Below are 12,819 nucleotides of genomic sequence, written 5' to 3' on the forward strand. Positions count from 1 at the left end.
CTTTAGAATCCTCACATAAAAGTTCTACTCAGATCTCATTTGGTTTTGATTAAGATTGTTGAATTGGAAAAGAAAAAGCCTGGCATTTTCTAATGTCTTCACATTGGAATACAAGAATCTTCTATAGATCTCTTACATAGAACTAGTTAGTTGAGTTTATTAAAGTATGATTTGTGACAGATACGTTACAGCTGGAATGTTGTAGCTGACTGTCCTCAAATGAAGCTTCCATCCAGTACAGTCCCTTGTTTCATAAATTCTTAATGCAGCATTCACCGTTAGCTGCACAATGGTCAGCATTTGCTTTATGCCCAGCGTTAGTGCAACAGCATAGAAAAGTTTCTACCCTCAAGGAGCTTATATTCTAGTGAGGCATAGAGGTAAGTTATTTATACATCAGAAAATGTCCTTGAAGATGTAAGCTCTATTTTTTAAGACATGTACCATTTTCAAAAACAAAATCTTTATTTGAAAATGTGATTCCCCATCAAATACTTTCATACATTTTATATGGAACTGTAGGACAAAACTCAGGTTGAAAAGTGATCTCATCCCTGGTGCTGCTCCTCTCCTTACTTTTAGTACCTTCCTGACTAAATTCCCTTGCGGCTCAGCTGGTGGAGTCCGCCTACAACGTGGGAGACCTGGGTTTGATCCCTGAGTTGGCAAGGTCCCCTGGAGAAGGGAAAGGCAGCCCACTCCAGTATTATGTAATTCCATGGTCTGTAGAGCCCATGGGTTCGCAGAGTCAGACACAACTAAGCAACTTCCACTTTTACTTGACTAGTTCCCTTGGCTAAATTTGAGCAGTTAAGATGGGAAGGCCCCAAGTGCTATCTTGGCACTGCATTATGGCAAAGACCCTAATTTACTCAGAAACAGTCTTATATTTCTCTACTTTGATGTGATTTCAACTGATTATGATCCTAAAAGTTACTCTTCCCAATATGTGGAGTACTACCCTCTGGACATCACGTTGTCTGGTTCTAAACACTAGTGCCAGACATAGTACTGTAAATCTTTCTGCTTTTCTCAATTTTTACTCAAATTCATTCCATAGTCCATGAAATAAATACTTTATTTGGCTATTACTGTAAAACAAGAGGTATGTGGTAATTAAACATACCTTTTGATCAAGTTACTACACCAGGAATCTCATCTCTAGGAATGCAGACACAAATGTACCTACCAAGGTAAGGGAACCAAACTGGTGAGGCATGGAAATAAAATGCCCAGGCCCAAAGGCATGATGGTTAACTAGGAATGTGTCCACATGGTGGAATATTATACAGACATAAAAACAGCATTCAGGTTAAAGAAGCCAGAATAAACTGGCATGGCAATGTAGTACCACTATTAAACTTTTAAATGCAGGCCTCCCTGGTGGCTCAGTGGTGAAGAATCCACCTCCCAGTGCAGGAGACACAGGTTTGATCCCTGATTCAGGAAGTTCCCCACATGCCATGGAGCAGCTAAGTGCACGTATAGTCATTGAGTCAGTGCTTTAGAGCCTGGGGGCTGCAACTTCTGAAGCCCACGTGCCATAAAGACTGTGCTCAGCAACATGAAAAGCCACCACAATGATGGCCCATGCTCTCCCCAGTTAGAAAGTCTGTGTATCAACAAAGGCCTGACACAGCCAAAAATTTAAAAAAAAACGCATATAACTCACCTACTTCTGGGAACCTAGTCAACAAAAATGCGTCGTTGCACAATCAAAATATGGTCAAAGGTGTGTACTGCATTATTTATAAAACATCAACTTAAATGTATAAATTGGGTGGGGCTGTTAGTCATCTATTTGATAGATAGCAAAGAAATGTGCTGCCAGAGATGGAGTTCCTTTCAGTAATTGCTAATTGAAAAACACTACACAGAATTTCCTGTTAAAGGTCACTTTTAAAGAAGCCTGTACAGATTTTAAAAATCAAATCCTGTATAATTTTGAACATTCTGAGTTCAGTGTTCATTCCTGTGAACATTGAGAAATTTGGCATGAAAATATATCACAAATGAAAAAATCAGGGCTTGATAAATGCCCAATCTGTATAACTTGTCAAAGTACGTTAATATCAAAGCAGAAAAATGAAACCTGCACAAATCATTCCTGTTACTGGAGTAACAGTTAACATCACTTTCAAAAGGCTTCCCAGATGGAGCTGGTGGTGAAGAACCTGCCTGCCAATGCAGGAGACCTAAGGAGATGCAGGTTCACTCCCCGGGTTGGGAAGATCCCCTGGTGGAAGAAATGGCAAACCACCCAGTATTCTTGCCTGGAGAATCCCTATGGACAGAGGAGCCTGGCGGGCTATGGTCCACGGGGTCACAAAGAGCTGGACACGACTGAAGCAACTTAACGTGCACACATCACTTTTTAAAAGGGGAGGGGGAGACATATCTTGCTTATAACACAAGAGCAAGTAATCAGTCACTGTCAAGTAGGTAGGGGTTAACTCAGCCTGGTGCCCGCATGCTCGGTTGTGTCTGACTTTGTGACCCTATGGACTAGCTCGCCAGGCTCCTCTGTCCATGGAATTTTCCAGGCAAGAGGCAAGAATACTGGAGTGGGTTGCCATTTCCTTCTCCTACAAGCCAAATGGAGACCCCAGCCTGTTTTTATATATTCCACAAACTTGGAATGCTTTTCACATTTTCAGTACTTGGGGAAAAAATACTTTGACATGAAAACTAAAGTTTTGTCAGAGCAGAGAACAGCATGCCCATTTGTTTATAACTGTCTTCTCACCACACTGGCAGAGCTGAGTAACTGAGACAGACCCATGGCCTGGAAAGCCCAAAATATTTACTGCTTCAGAATGAAAAACACGGATTGCAACCATTTGGTCCTACTCCTTTGGTTACTCACAGTTCTAATACTTCCTGCCAAAATATAAGGAAAAGAGCACCAACTTGAAATCTGGTGCAACCAACCTATCACGTCTAAGCTGCCTGACAGATCTAACCAAGTCTTCTTGAGTAGTCTACTCTTAGAACATAAACCAGTATACTTTGTGAACTTACTAGATTATAATGACACTTAGAGAGCTATTGGAATTTACTAATGACACGCAAGTTCATGAAGTGTTCCATTTTTACGAGATGGTTGGATGGCATCATCGACTCAATGGACATGACTTTGAGCAGACTACGGGAGATAGCGAGGGACAGGGAAGCCTGGCGTGCCTGGGGTCCATGGGGCCGCAAAGAGTTAGACATGACTGAGACTGAACCACAACAATCTAGATCATGAATTATTTATTTCAATAGGAGTCACATGGTGGGTGATATGGATCAGGAATATATAAAATGGAAATACGCTGGTTATTCTACAACAGGGAACCTGAGCTACCTATCAAGTCTCATATTTCTAAAGCTTTTTTGTCCCATAGGTAAAAGTGATTAGCAGAAAATGTTAAAGCTCATTAAAGAGCACCATGAAATAAACTAAGATCATGGGACTCAGTTGTTGCTCTGCTACAAGAGACAGTAAGGTCTAAATATCCAGGCACTTACCGTATGCTTCTCCAACCAATCAGAAACTACATAAAGTCCACAGATGCTCAGCTTGGTTATTAGCAAGTCTGCATTCATACACTTGAAATGCTACAACTGGCACATATCAAATTAAATCAGCTAATGGGAGCAAAGATGAATTGCCAGGAGGAGGAAGGACCCAGACTCTTCAGGTTGAGTTCTATACTTAACAAGGAAAATTTTAGTCCAAATCCCAGTTTTGCAGCCAATGGGGAACTTGTCCAATTTGTAACATAAAGATGTAGCAAAACCAACTCTTGGAACAAATCCTCCTGATTTCCGACCTCAATGATAAAAAAAAAAAAGGAAATTAATGCAGGGGGTGGAAGATATAGTTAAGGAAACAAAGTATCATCAGTCTGGGTGGTGGTGTACAGATTTTTATTCTTAATATTCCAAGTTATTACATTCAACATGTTTTGTTTTTGTGATCATTGTCATTTAAAAATAACCCCCAATATAATTTCTTAAACTAAGCGCATGCTGCACGGTTAAATGAAATGTTGCCCCCAGTCCCAAAATACATTATTCCAATGAAATTACATTTTTTAAAATAGATTGTTGAATTAGCTGCCCTATAATCATGGCATTTTACCTTTTTCTTTTGGCCAGCTTTTATAGATAAGGCTGTATTTTTAAACCTTTGCAACTGCAACTAACAAAAAGTTGATGTGGCTAGAGTTAAGTAGCCAATTCCTATTATTCCCATACCATTTAGTTCCAAAACTGTTAATGTTTTACAGGATTTCCCACCCCATACTCTCCTTTGCTAGTGCTAAACCATAGCACCTATGGCTTTTTTAGGTATAGTGTTTATTTTTAAACGCTTCTGAAATTTTGTATTAAAGTATGTTCTTGGTCTACAGCATGGTTTAAGTTATACATATCTCAAATCTAAGATCTCATTAGGCAGCTTCTGAGCAGACCAGCACTAACTAGCATGGAAGTAAATCACAGCAAAGGAGACGACAAAATTTAAAAATCACATGAAAAACATAAGGCTCCTATCAACCCCTCCAGATTTCAGAAAAGCTTTTGAATGGGCAGCTGATGTTCAAGAAGCCATTTATCAAAATACTCAGATTCTTCTCCTCTCCCAGGGCTCTGCACAAGCTGGTCCCCTGCCTGGAGGTACTGAATCCAGAAGAGCAGTCCCTCCCAAGCGCGTACTTCCCCTCTCCATCAGAGCTGCCACTGCTCTCTGTCCATGTGCCCCACCCGCATCCCTCATTAGATGAGGAGGTCCACGAGGGAACATCCTGTGCCAGTCCCATTCACCTCATCACCCCTGACAAACAGTAGTGCATCCATAAGCTAAGCAGTTACAAAGTCAAAGGCTTACCAGGGAAAAGGATTACAGAGAGGAGCAGGTGGGCTGGGAGGGGATTCTAACCGGCCTGAGAATCACTTAGTAGAAGAATGACAAGCTCATCTTAGGAAGGCGACTACTCAGCTCCTCCCAGCAGGTGCCTTGCATAAGGCAGGTCACGTCTTCCTGTTGTCAGAACTTTAGATCATTCAAATTACCAGAATTATAGATTCTCATGCGACTCTCCCAATTTTTCTAAAATGTCAGCATTGAACTCAAAATGTTTTGACCAACCATGCCGTGTGGGCCAAAGAGAACAGGCCCCAAAGCCAGACATTGCCACCAGCTTTCACACTCTCTCCTGGCCTCTCCCAGAGCCCTTTAAGTCTAAGAAAGCCCAGCCAGCACACTGGCTCCGGTTTCATCCCACTGGTTGGGAAAGCAAGTATTATCAAAACCATGAGGGCTCTTATCAAAATTACAAAGGAAAAAACCATGTTGCCGTGAAATTAGGAATTCACATATTTGTACTTCTATAACTCAAAAACTCAGTAGACATCAGAGTCCTATTTTAGATACATTTTTGTGGATCAATAGGTTTAAATCTGGAATTTTATAACTTATAAACCACTATGTCATACTAGCTATCATCTGAGCAATGCCACCTGCAATAAAAAAAACTAATCTCTATTTAACTGCTTGAGTGTTCAACTCATTTTGGCGCCAGTATGAGATTCAGTTCCCATAGTTGTAAGACAACCTCTAAAGAGATCAACAATTGTTACAAATGACAACTGCTGTTAAGCTTTTAAATTTATATTTGGTTATGAACAATTTTACTCTGAATTAAACTAATATTTGTTTCCAAGCAACGCATTTATTGAAGGATACCAGTTACCAGTCATCAAAAACTTTTGTATGTTGAAAATGTAATTTTAATAGATATTCTTCATCTTACATAGGAGCACAATAAAATACACCACATTCTGAAGAAACTCCAGAAGGTATGAGAATAAGAGTGGGGAAAATTCAGATCGGCTACAATATCCATTACCTTAAACTGCAAGAGACAAAGGTTCCAACCCACAGGTTAACATGTACATACTTATTTATGACTGACTACATTAATGTCTTAAAATAACAAGACTCAGGCATTAGATATGGAAAGGTGGGAAAGAACAGCTTTGTGGTGGGGAAGAACTCTGTCAATGCAGATAACTGCAGATTATCAAATTAAAGAATAAAAGGAGCTCCCGCACCAAATATTACAGGGATGACAGTAAGGATCATGAACCGAGGATCTGATGCCCTCTAGGGAAGAAACCTTTCTGATGATGCTTATGCAAGCTGACTGCTTGAGATCTGCTCAGCAGGTCTGCAAGAAAGAATGATAAATGCCTCAGCAAACCCCAAATGATTACGAGATTGCTGTTTTCTAGTAACAGTGGTCACACACGAAGTTTTGAGACAAGAACTAAGAGCAAGGTCATAACCCAAATGCCAGACACAACTGTGGCACAAGTAGAAGCCCCACACAAAGTCAGTCACTGGGGTGGCTGTGCTGTGACTCTCCTGAACAGTGATTTCCAAACACTGTGGCAAGACACCGATGATCGCCTAACCAATCAGACGACACACACACATTTATTTCAAATTTCTAGGAGGTAAAAAAAAAAGTCACATACTGATGTTTTAGGCATGCTCAGGGCCAGCTTATAAATACTTCATTCAGTGATATATCTTAACACAAATCTGCATCAGTGAAAAGAGATTGGCAAAATCTACCTCTCACCATTCAATTTGTCAGATGGTGAAGATCAAAATAGAATGTTCCATCAGTTTTAATTTTTAAAAACGATTGTCACATTGGGAAAATGAAATAAACCCAGTAAAAGAAACTGTACAAAGGCAAAGTAGAATAACAAAAAATATTTTACTAAAACATAAGATTTACAGGAGTTTCCAGACAAGCCATACAAAATGGTCACAAGCTTTTTCTTGAAGGGAGGATTCTACACTTGACAGCAAGGTCACAATGTTATTAGTGAGGGCTGTGATGTCTGTTTAATGTTCCCATTTTGGTTCGAACAATCAAGCTTGTCCATCTACAGCGTCTAAATAAAGTTAGACTTGGCTAGAGAGCATATTCTAAAGAATTGGTTAGCTGCTTTTAACCAATGCAATTAGATCACCATAAAAAGGGGGAAAGGAGCCCATAAAATTAAAATAAAACTACCTTCCCCCCCCACCAAAAAAATAATAATAATAATAAAGAAAAACACCCACACCCCTGCAGCTAACCCTGACAACTACCTTCATTCACAGTGCTTTATACTTAAACCATGATGGGGGAAATGCATAAAAGCAGAGAGGGGCCACTGCTTTTAAACGTTTCGCAACAATCCAGATGATACTTCTAGCCTCTGCTCATGCTTTACAACAGTGAATCAGGACAAGACATAGATTTGCTAATGTGCATTTAATCACCAAAGGATTGAAGATGTCTGGGTTTTTATTCTGTAATGTTTCTAAGACTGTGTCCATTAAATGCAAACAAAAAAGGAAGAAGTCTTGGCAGAACAGGAGAAGTGATGCACGCTTGACGATCGAATCGATTTAAATATTATTCATGGCATATAGCCTAGTCCATGCTCTAGCTGTGGACAAAAACAAACGTGATTATTACTTAAGTTCAATATGTTCCTTTCCAAATTCTATACAAAGTAAACAAACAGAATTCAGTTAATTATGAAAACAGCATGCTATAATTTCTTAAATTCATGTCATTTTCTATAATCTAGGTCAGGGCAAAAAGACTGTACCAAAACATTACAATGGAATTCAAAAGTTCTACAAAATTCTAAAGGATGAAAAGAGTTGTCTCTTTCCTTTCTCATATGATGCTCCTCGTTAACTGTTAAAATCTGTAGCAAGAAGCTTATTGCTTTCAAACTCTCTAACTATAAATGGACACATAGTTTAATTTAATCAAACAGATTGCAAAAACAGCTCAAGGAAGTTTCAAGGTCTTCCATTATCTTTACACATTGCTAAATGAATGGCAGGCACTCAGGCATTCGTTAAATCGTGTGTAGACCTGGGAGTCATGTAGTGGACCATAAGATGGAATCTGAAAATCTTTTGTTAAGAGGTTATTTACGTACTATTAAGAGAGATCTGATCTCCTTTTAACGAATCTTTTCTTTTTCTGGTTAAAACTAAAAGTTTTTGAAAAGGTGATACACAGGAATTCCCTGGCAGTTCAGCGGTTAGGACTTGACACTTTTACTGCCATGGCCTGGGTTCGATCTCTGAACTGGGACCTAAGACCCCTCAAGTAGAGCAAGACACAACCCCCCGCACCCCCCAAAAAAACTGTGGTACAGGTTGTTCTTAAAGTGGAAGTGGTGTGAGGAGAATGAACAGTAAGTACCTGTTTCTATGGCTTGGGCTTCATTGGTCTTCCACTGCTCCGCTACGTCATTTGCTAATGGATCGTCTGGATTGGGAGCACTTAACAACGCCTGGATCGATAGCAGAACTGTGCGGATCTGCAGAGCTGGGGACCACTTATCTACAAAGGCAACAGGCCCAGAATGACCATGCATGAAAACAACAGCCCCAGAGCGGCTGTGGTTCCCTCCCATACTTCTGCAGTCTTCACATAAGGTAAGATTATAATATTCAGATTCTCAAAACGGAATGTTTACGAGAAAAAAGGAAAAAATCTTAACAGCATATGATGATAAAGATAACACTTACCTTTCAAAATATCTAAACATATTCTTCCCAACTTGTCTACATTAGGATGATAAATTTTGGTCATGAAACGTACTTTAGGGGCTGCCATTGGGTATTCTTCTGGAAGGAATAGTTCAAGTTTAAAAGTCCCTCCCTCAAAGGGGGAATCCTGAGGGCCGGCAATGACCACATGAAAATAACGGGCGTTGCTCTCATCTGGTTCTGCTTTAATGCCGGGAACTGGTTCTGCCAGCAAACGCTGGGTTTCCTACAACAGAAAAACATAACACATTTGTGAAACAAATACCATTTTGCTAAACACCAAAATAAAAATTAGAGAAATTTACTTCTTGGAATTGGATATAAAAGAACCTCTCCAATCTCTCAATGGGTTTCTATTTACCTTATAAAATGTAAAGTTCAAAGAAAACAACATAAATCATCGTAAGCAGCTGCAAGCAACCGCCAGCAAATACTGATGACATCATGTACAACTGCAGCTACAAATGTCTACAAATATGCGGAGAATAAGATTAGACTAATGACATTGATCTTATACCCATGAGAAAGAAAAGGGGAAAAAAGAGAACAATAGGATTACTACACAAGTAAGGGAACCTGCTCTGTTTAAACTTAACCAAAACCAAGCTGTTTAAAAAGCAAAACTAGTTTTTAAAGTCACTGAAAATCTCCCCTCTGAAAAATCTAATGGAACAAACGCACTTAAGTGCCGAGGCACTTAAACAGGGCTGGAGATCGGCTGGTCTCCAAGCTGATTAGTCTCTAAAATCGAAAATGAACCAACCTTACTGCTCCCCCAACAATATCATTAGTTCTCTTTTCCATCTTTCTCCCTGTCCTAATTGACTGAACATTCTTTCTCCTGTCAACCTCCAACATCTCCATCCACATCTTCACTTTTGGCTGACAACTCTGTTTTGTACTACAGGAGAAAACAGAAACCCCTCCTGCAGTTCTCACTGTCGCATCTGCACATCAACCTGCATCTGCGGGCCCAGGTGCTCTGCACCTTTTCTTCCGTTGCTAAGGGTGAAAGGACTGTCACTCTGGACTAAGACCAATCTCTCCTTTAGATCTTATCTCCTCACCTCCTCAAGGACATTGTTCTAGCATCGCCTTCCTCTCTTGAATCACTGTTTCCCCTTTATTGGATTTTCCCCAAACTGTACAAAGCTACTGTAACTTCTCAAAAAAAAAAAAGAAAGGGGGGGGGAGGAAATGACCCTGACTTGAGTCGATGCCCCCCACCCTCGCTGCTGTCCCACTGCTTTACTCCTGTTTGAAAGTCATCTAAACTTGCATGTCTCCAACCTCCCTCCTCTGCTCTGGTCTTGAACACCTCTCTCGAAGCAGGCTTTAGCTGCCAGCTTGCTTGTTGAGGTCATCGATGAGTCCCACATGGTTAAAGCAAACGGCTAACACTGAACCTTCATCTTAACTGACTTAAAAGCACCATCTTACCCAGCTGGTTTGTGCTCTCCTTGCAAGACTTTATCCAGCTCCTGCAGCCACTCTCTCCTGGCTTTCTGCCTAGATGCATGGTATCAACCTCATGCCAACACTCAATATAGAAGGGCACCAGGGCTCTGTCTCAGGTCTTCTACTCTGCCTACACACTCTACAGTGATCTCATCTAGTCTGATGAATTTAAATAATCAATCCACTCCATGTATGAAGCCTCCCCAAATGCATATCCTGCAGAGATTTCTCCCTGAATCATGCCCCTATTCATAACCCTGTGCTCGACAGCTACTCTTGAATCTCTAGTAACCATCCCAAACTTAGCATGACCTTCCCCACCCTTAACCTGCTCCTCCTCAGAGCATTCCTTGAGTCATTCAGAAATCCATCCTTCCAACTGATCCAATTCCTTCATACCTCACCCATCCAATCTGATCAGAAATCCTGTTGCCTTAAACTTCAGAATCTGCCCATGACTGGACACTGCTATACTTCTGATCATCACTCCACTGCTAGACTTGTGACCCAAGCCACCACCATTTCTTACCCAGCAGGCTGCAACAGCCAGCTAACTTATTCTGCCTGCTTCCGATCTTGAGTCCCCCAGCCCCTACCTAGTTTGTATTCCACAGACCTTTTAAAAATCCAAGTCTTTATAACCTCCACGCAAAAAGAATGCATTTATTCCACCTACCTCTTAGTCATCTTCAGCTATGCTTCCCAACCCTCACCGCCCTCCTTATCTGCTTTGTTAAAGCAGGACTAGCTGCTTTGTGCGTCTTCAACCTGTCATGCATACTCCTCCTTCAGGAGCTTTGCATTCTTTTTCCCCTAAGTGGAATGGCAAACCACTTCAGTATTCTTGCCTTGAGAAACCCATGAACAGAATGAAAAGGCAAAAAGATAGCAGGACACTGAAAGATGAACTCCCCAGATGGGTAGGTGCCCAAAATGGTTCTGGAGATCAGTGGAGAAGTAACTCCAGAAAGAAAGAAGGGAGGCAGCCAAGGCAAAAACATCCCCCAGCTGTGGATGTGACCGGTGACAGAAGCCAAGTCCAAGGCTGTAAAGAGCAATCATGCATAGGAACCTGGAATGTCAGGTCCATGAATCAAGGCCAATTGGAAGTGGTCAAACAGGATATGGCAAGAGTGACCGTCGACATTCTAGGAATCAGCCAACTAAAATGGACTGGAATGGGTGAATTTAACTCAGACCTTTATATCTACTACTATGGGCAAGAATCCCTTGGAAGAAATGGAGTAGCCCTCACAGGGAATGAAAGAGTCCAAAATCCAGTACTTGGATGCAATCTCAAAAACAACAGAATGATCTCTGTTTGTTTCCAAGGCAAACCATTCAATATCACAGTAATCCAAGTCTATGCCCCAACCAGTAACGCTGAAGAAGCTGAAGTTAAACGGTTCTATGAAGACCTACAAGACTTTCTACAACTAACACCCAATAAAGATGTCCTTTTCATTATAGGGGACTGGAATGCAAAAGTAGGAAGTCAAGAAACACCTGGAGTAACAGGCAAATTTGGTCTTAGAGTACAGAATGAAGCAGGGCAAAAGCTAATAGAGTTTTGCCAAGAGAACGCACTGGTCATAGCAAACACCCTCTTCCAACAACACAAGAGAAGACTCTACACATGGACATCACCAGATGGTCAATACTGACATCAGATTGATTATATTCTTTACAGCCAAAGATAGAGAAGCTCTATACAGTCAGTAAAAACAAGACCAGGAGCTGGCTGTGGCTCAGATCATAAACTCCTTATTGTCAAATTCAGACTTCAATTGAAGAAAGTAGGGAAAATCACTAGACCATTCAGGTATGACCTAAATCAAATCCCTTATGATTACACAGTAGAAGTGAGAAACAGATTCAAGGGATTAGATCTGATACACAGAGTGCCTGATGAACTATGGACGGAAGTTCATGACATTGTACAGGAGACGGATCAAGACCATCCCCAAGAAAAATAAATGCAAAAAAGCAAAATGGCTGTCTGAGGAGGCCTTACATAAACCTGTGAAAAGAAGAAAAGCAAAAAGCAAAGGAAAAAGGAAACATATACCCATTTGAATGCAGAGTTCCAAAGAATAGCAAGCAGAGGTAAGAGAACCTTCCTCAGCGATCAGTGCAAAGAAACAGAGGAAAACAAGAGAATGGGAAAGACTAGAGATCTCTTCAAGAAAATTAGAGATACCAAGGGAACATTTCATGCAAAGATGGGCACAGCAAAGGGCACAAATGGTATGAACCTAACAGAAGCAGAAGATATTAAGAAGAGGTGGCAAGAATACACAGAAGAACTATACAAAAAAGATCTTCATGACCCAGATAATCACAATGGTGTGATCACTCACCTAGAGCCAGACATCCTGGAATGTGAAGTCAAGTGGGCCTTAGGAAGCATCACTACAAACAAAAGCTAGTGGAGTCGATGGAATTCCAGTTGAGCTATTTCAAATCCTAAAAGATGATACTGTGAAAGTGCTGCACTCAATATGCCACAAAATTTGGAAAACGCACCAGTGGCCACAGGACTGGAAAAGGTCAGTTTTCATTCCAATCCCAAAGAAAGGCAATGCCAAAGAATGCTCAAACTACCATACAGTTGCACTCATCTCACACGCTAGTAAAGTAATGCTCATAATTCTCCAAGTCAGGCTTCAACAGTCCTTGAACCATGAACTTCCAGATGTTCAAGCTGGTTTTAGGAAAGGCAGAGGAACCAGAGA

The 12,819-nt window shown here is 40.8% G+C and overlaps 1 protein-coding gene across 1 annotated transcript in view; it reads right to left on the reverse strand.

Annotated features, from left to right (window-relative positions):
- Positions 1-5,847: 5,847 nt before the first annotated feature.
- UBE2N (ubiquitin conjugating enzyme E2 N) overlaps positions 5,848-12,819 on the reverse strand; it is a 39,871-nt gene continuing 32,899 nt past the window's right edge. Inside the window, exons 2-4 of the mRNA XM_068970675.1 lie at positions 8,606-8,852; positions 8,277-8,417; positions 5,848-7,500 (exon numbers count right to left, since the gene is read on the reverse strand). Coding sequence (XP_068826776.1) covers positions 7,460-7,500; positions 8,277-8,417; positions 8,606-8,852 — 429 coding nt within the window. The 3' untranslated portion in view covers positions 5,848-7,459. The remainder of the gene's footprint in view (positions 7,501-8,276; positions 8,418-8,605; positions 8,853-12,819) is intronic.

This window comes from Capricornis sumatraensis, chromosome 4 (assembly GCF_032405125.1).
Source record: "Capricornis sumatraensis isolate serow.1 chromosome 4, serow.2, whole genome shotgun sequence".
NCBI lineage: Eukaryota > Metazoa > Chordata > Mammalia > Artiodactyla > Bovidae > Capricornis > Capricornis sumatraensis.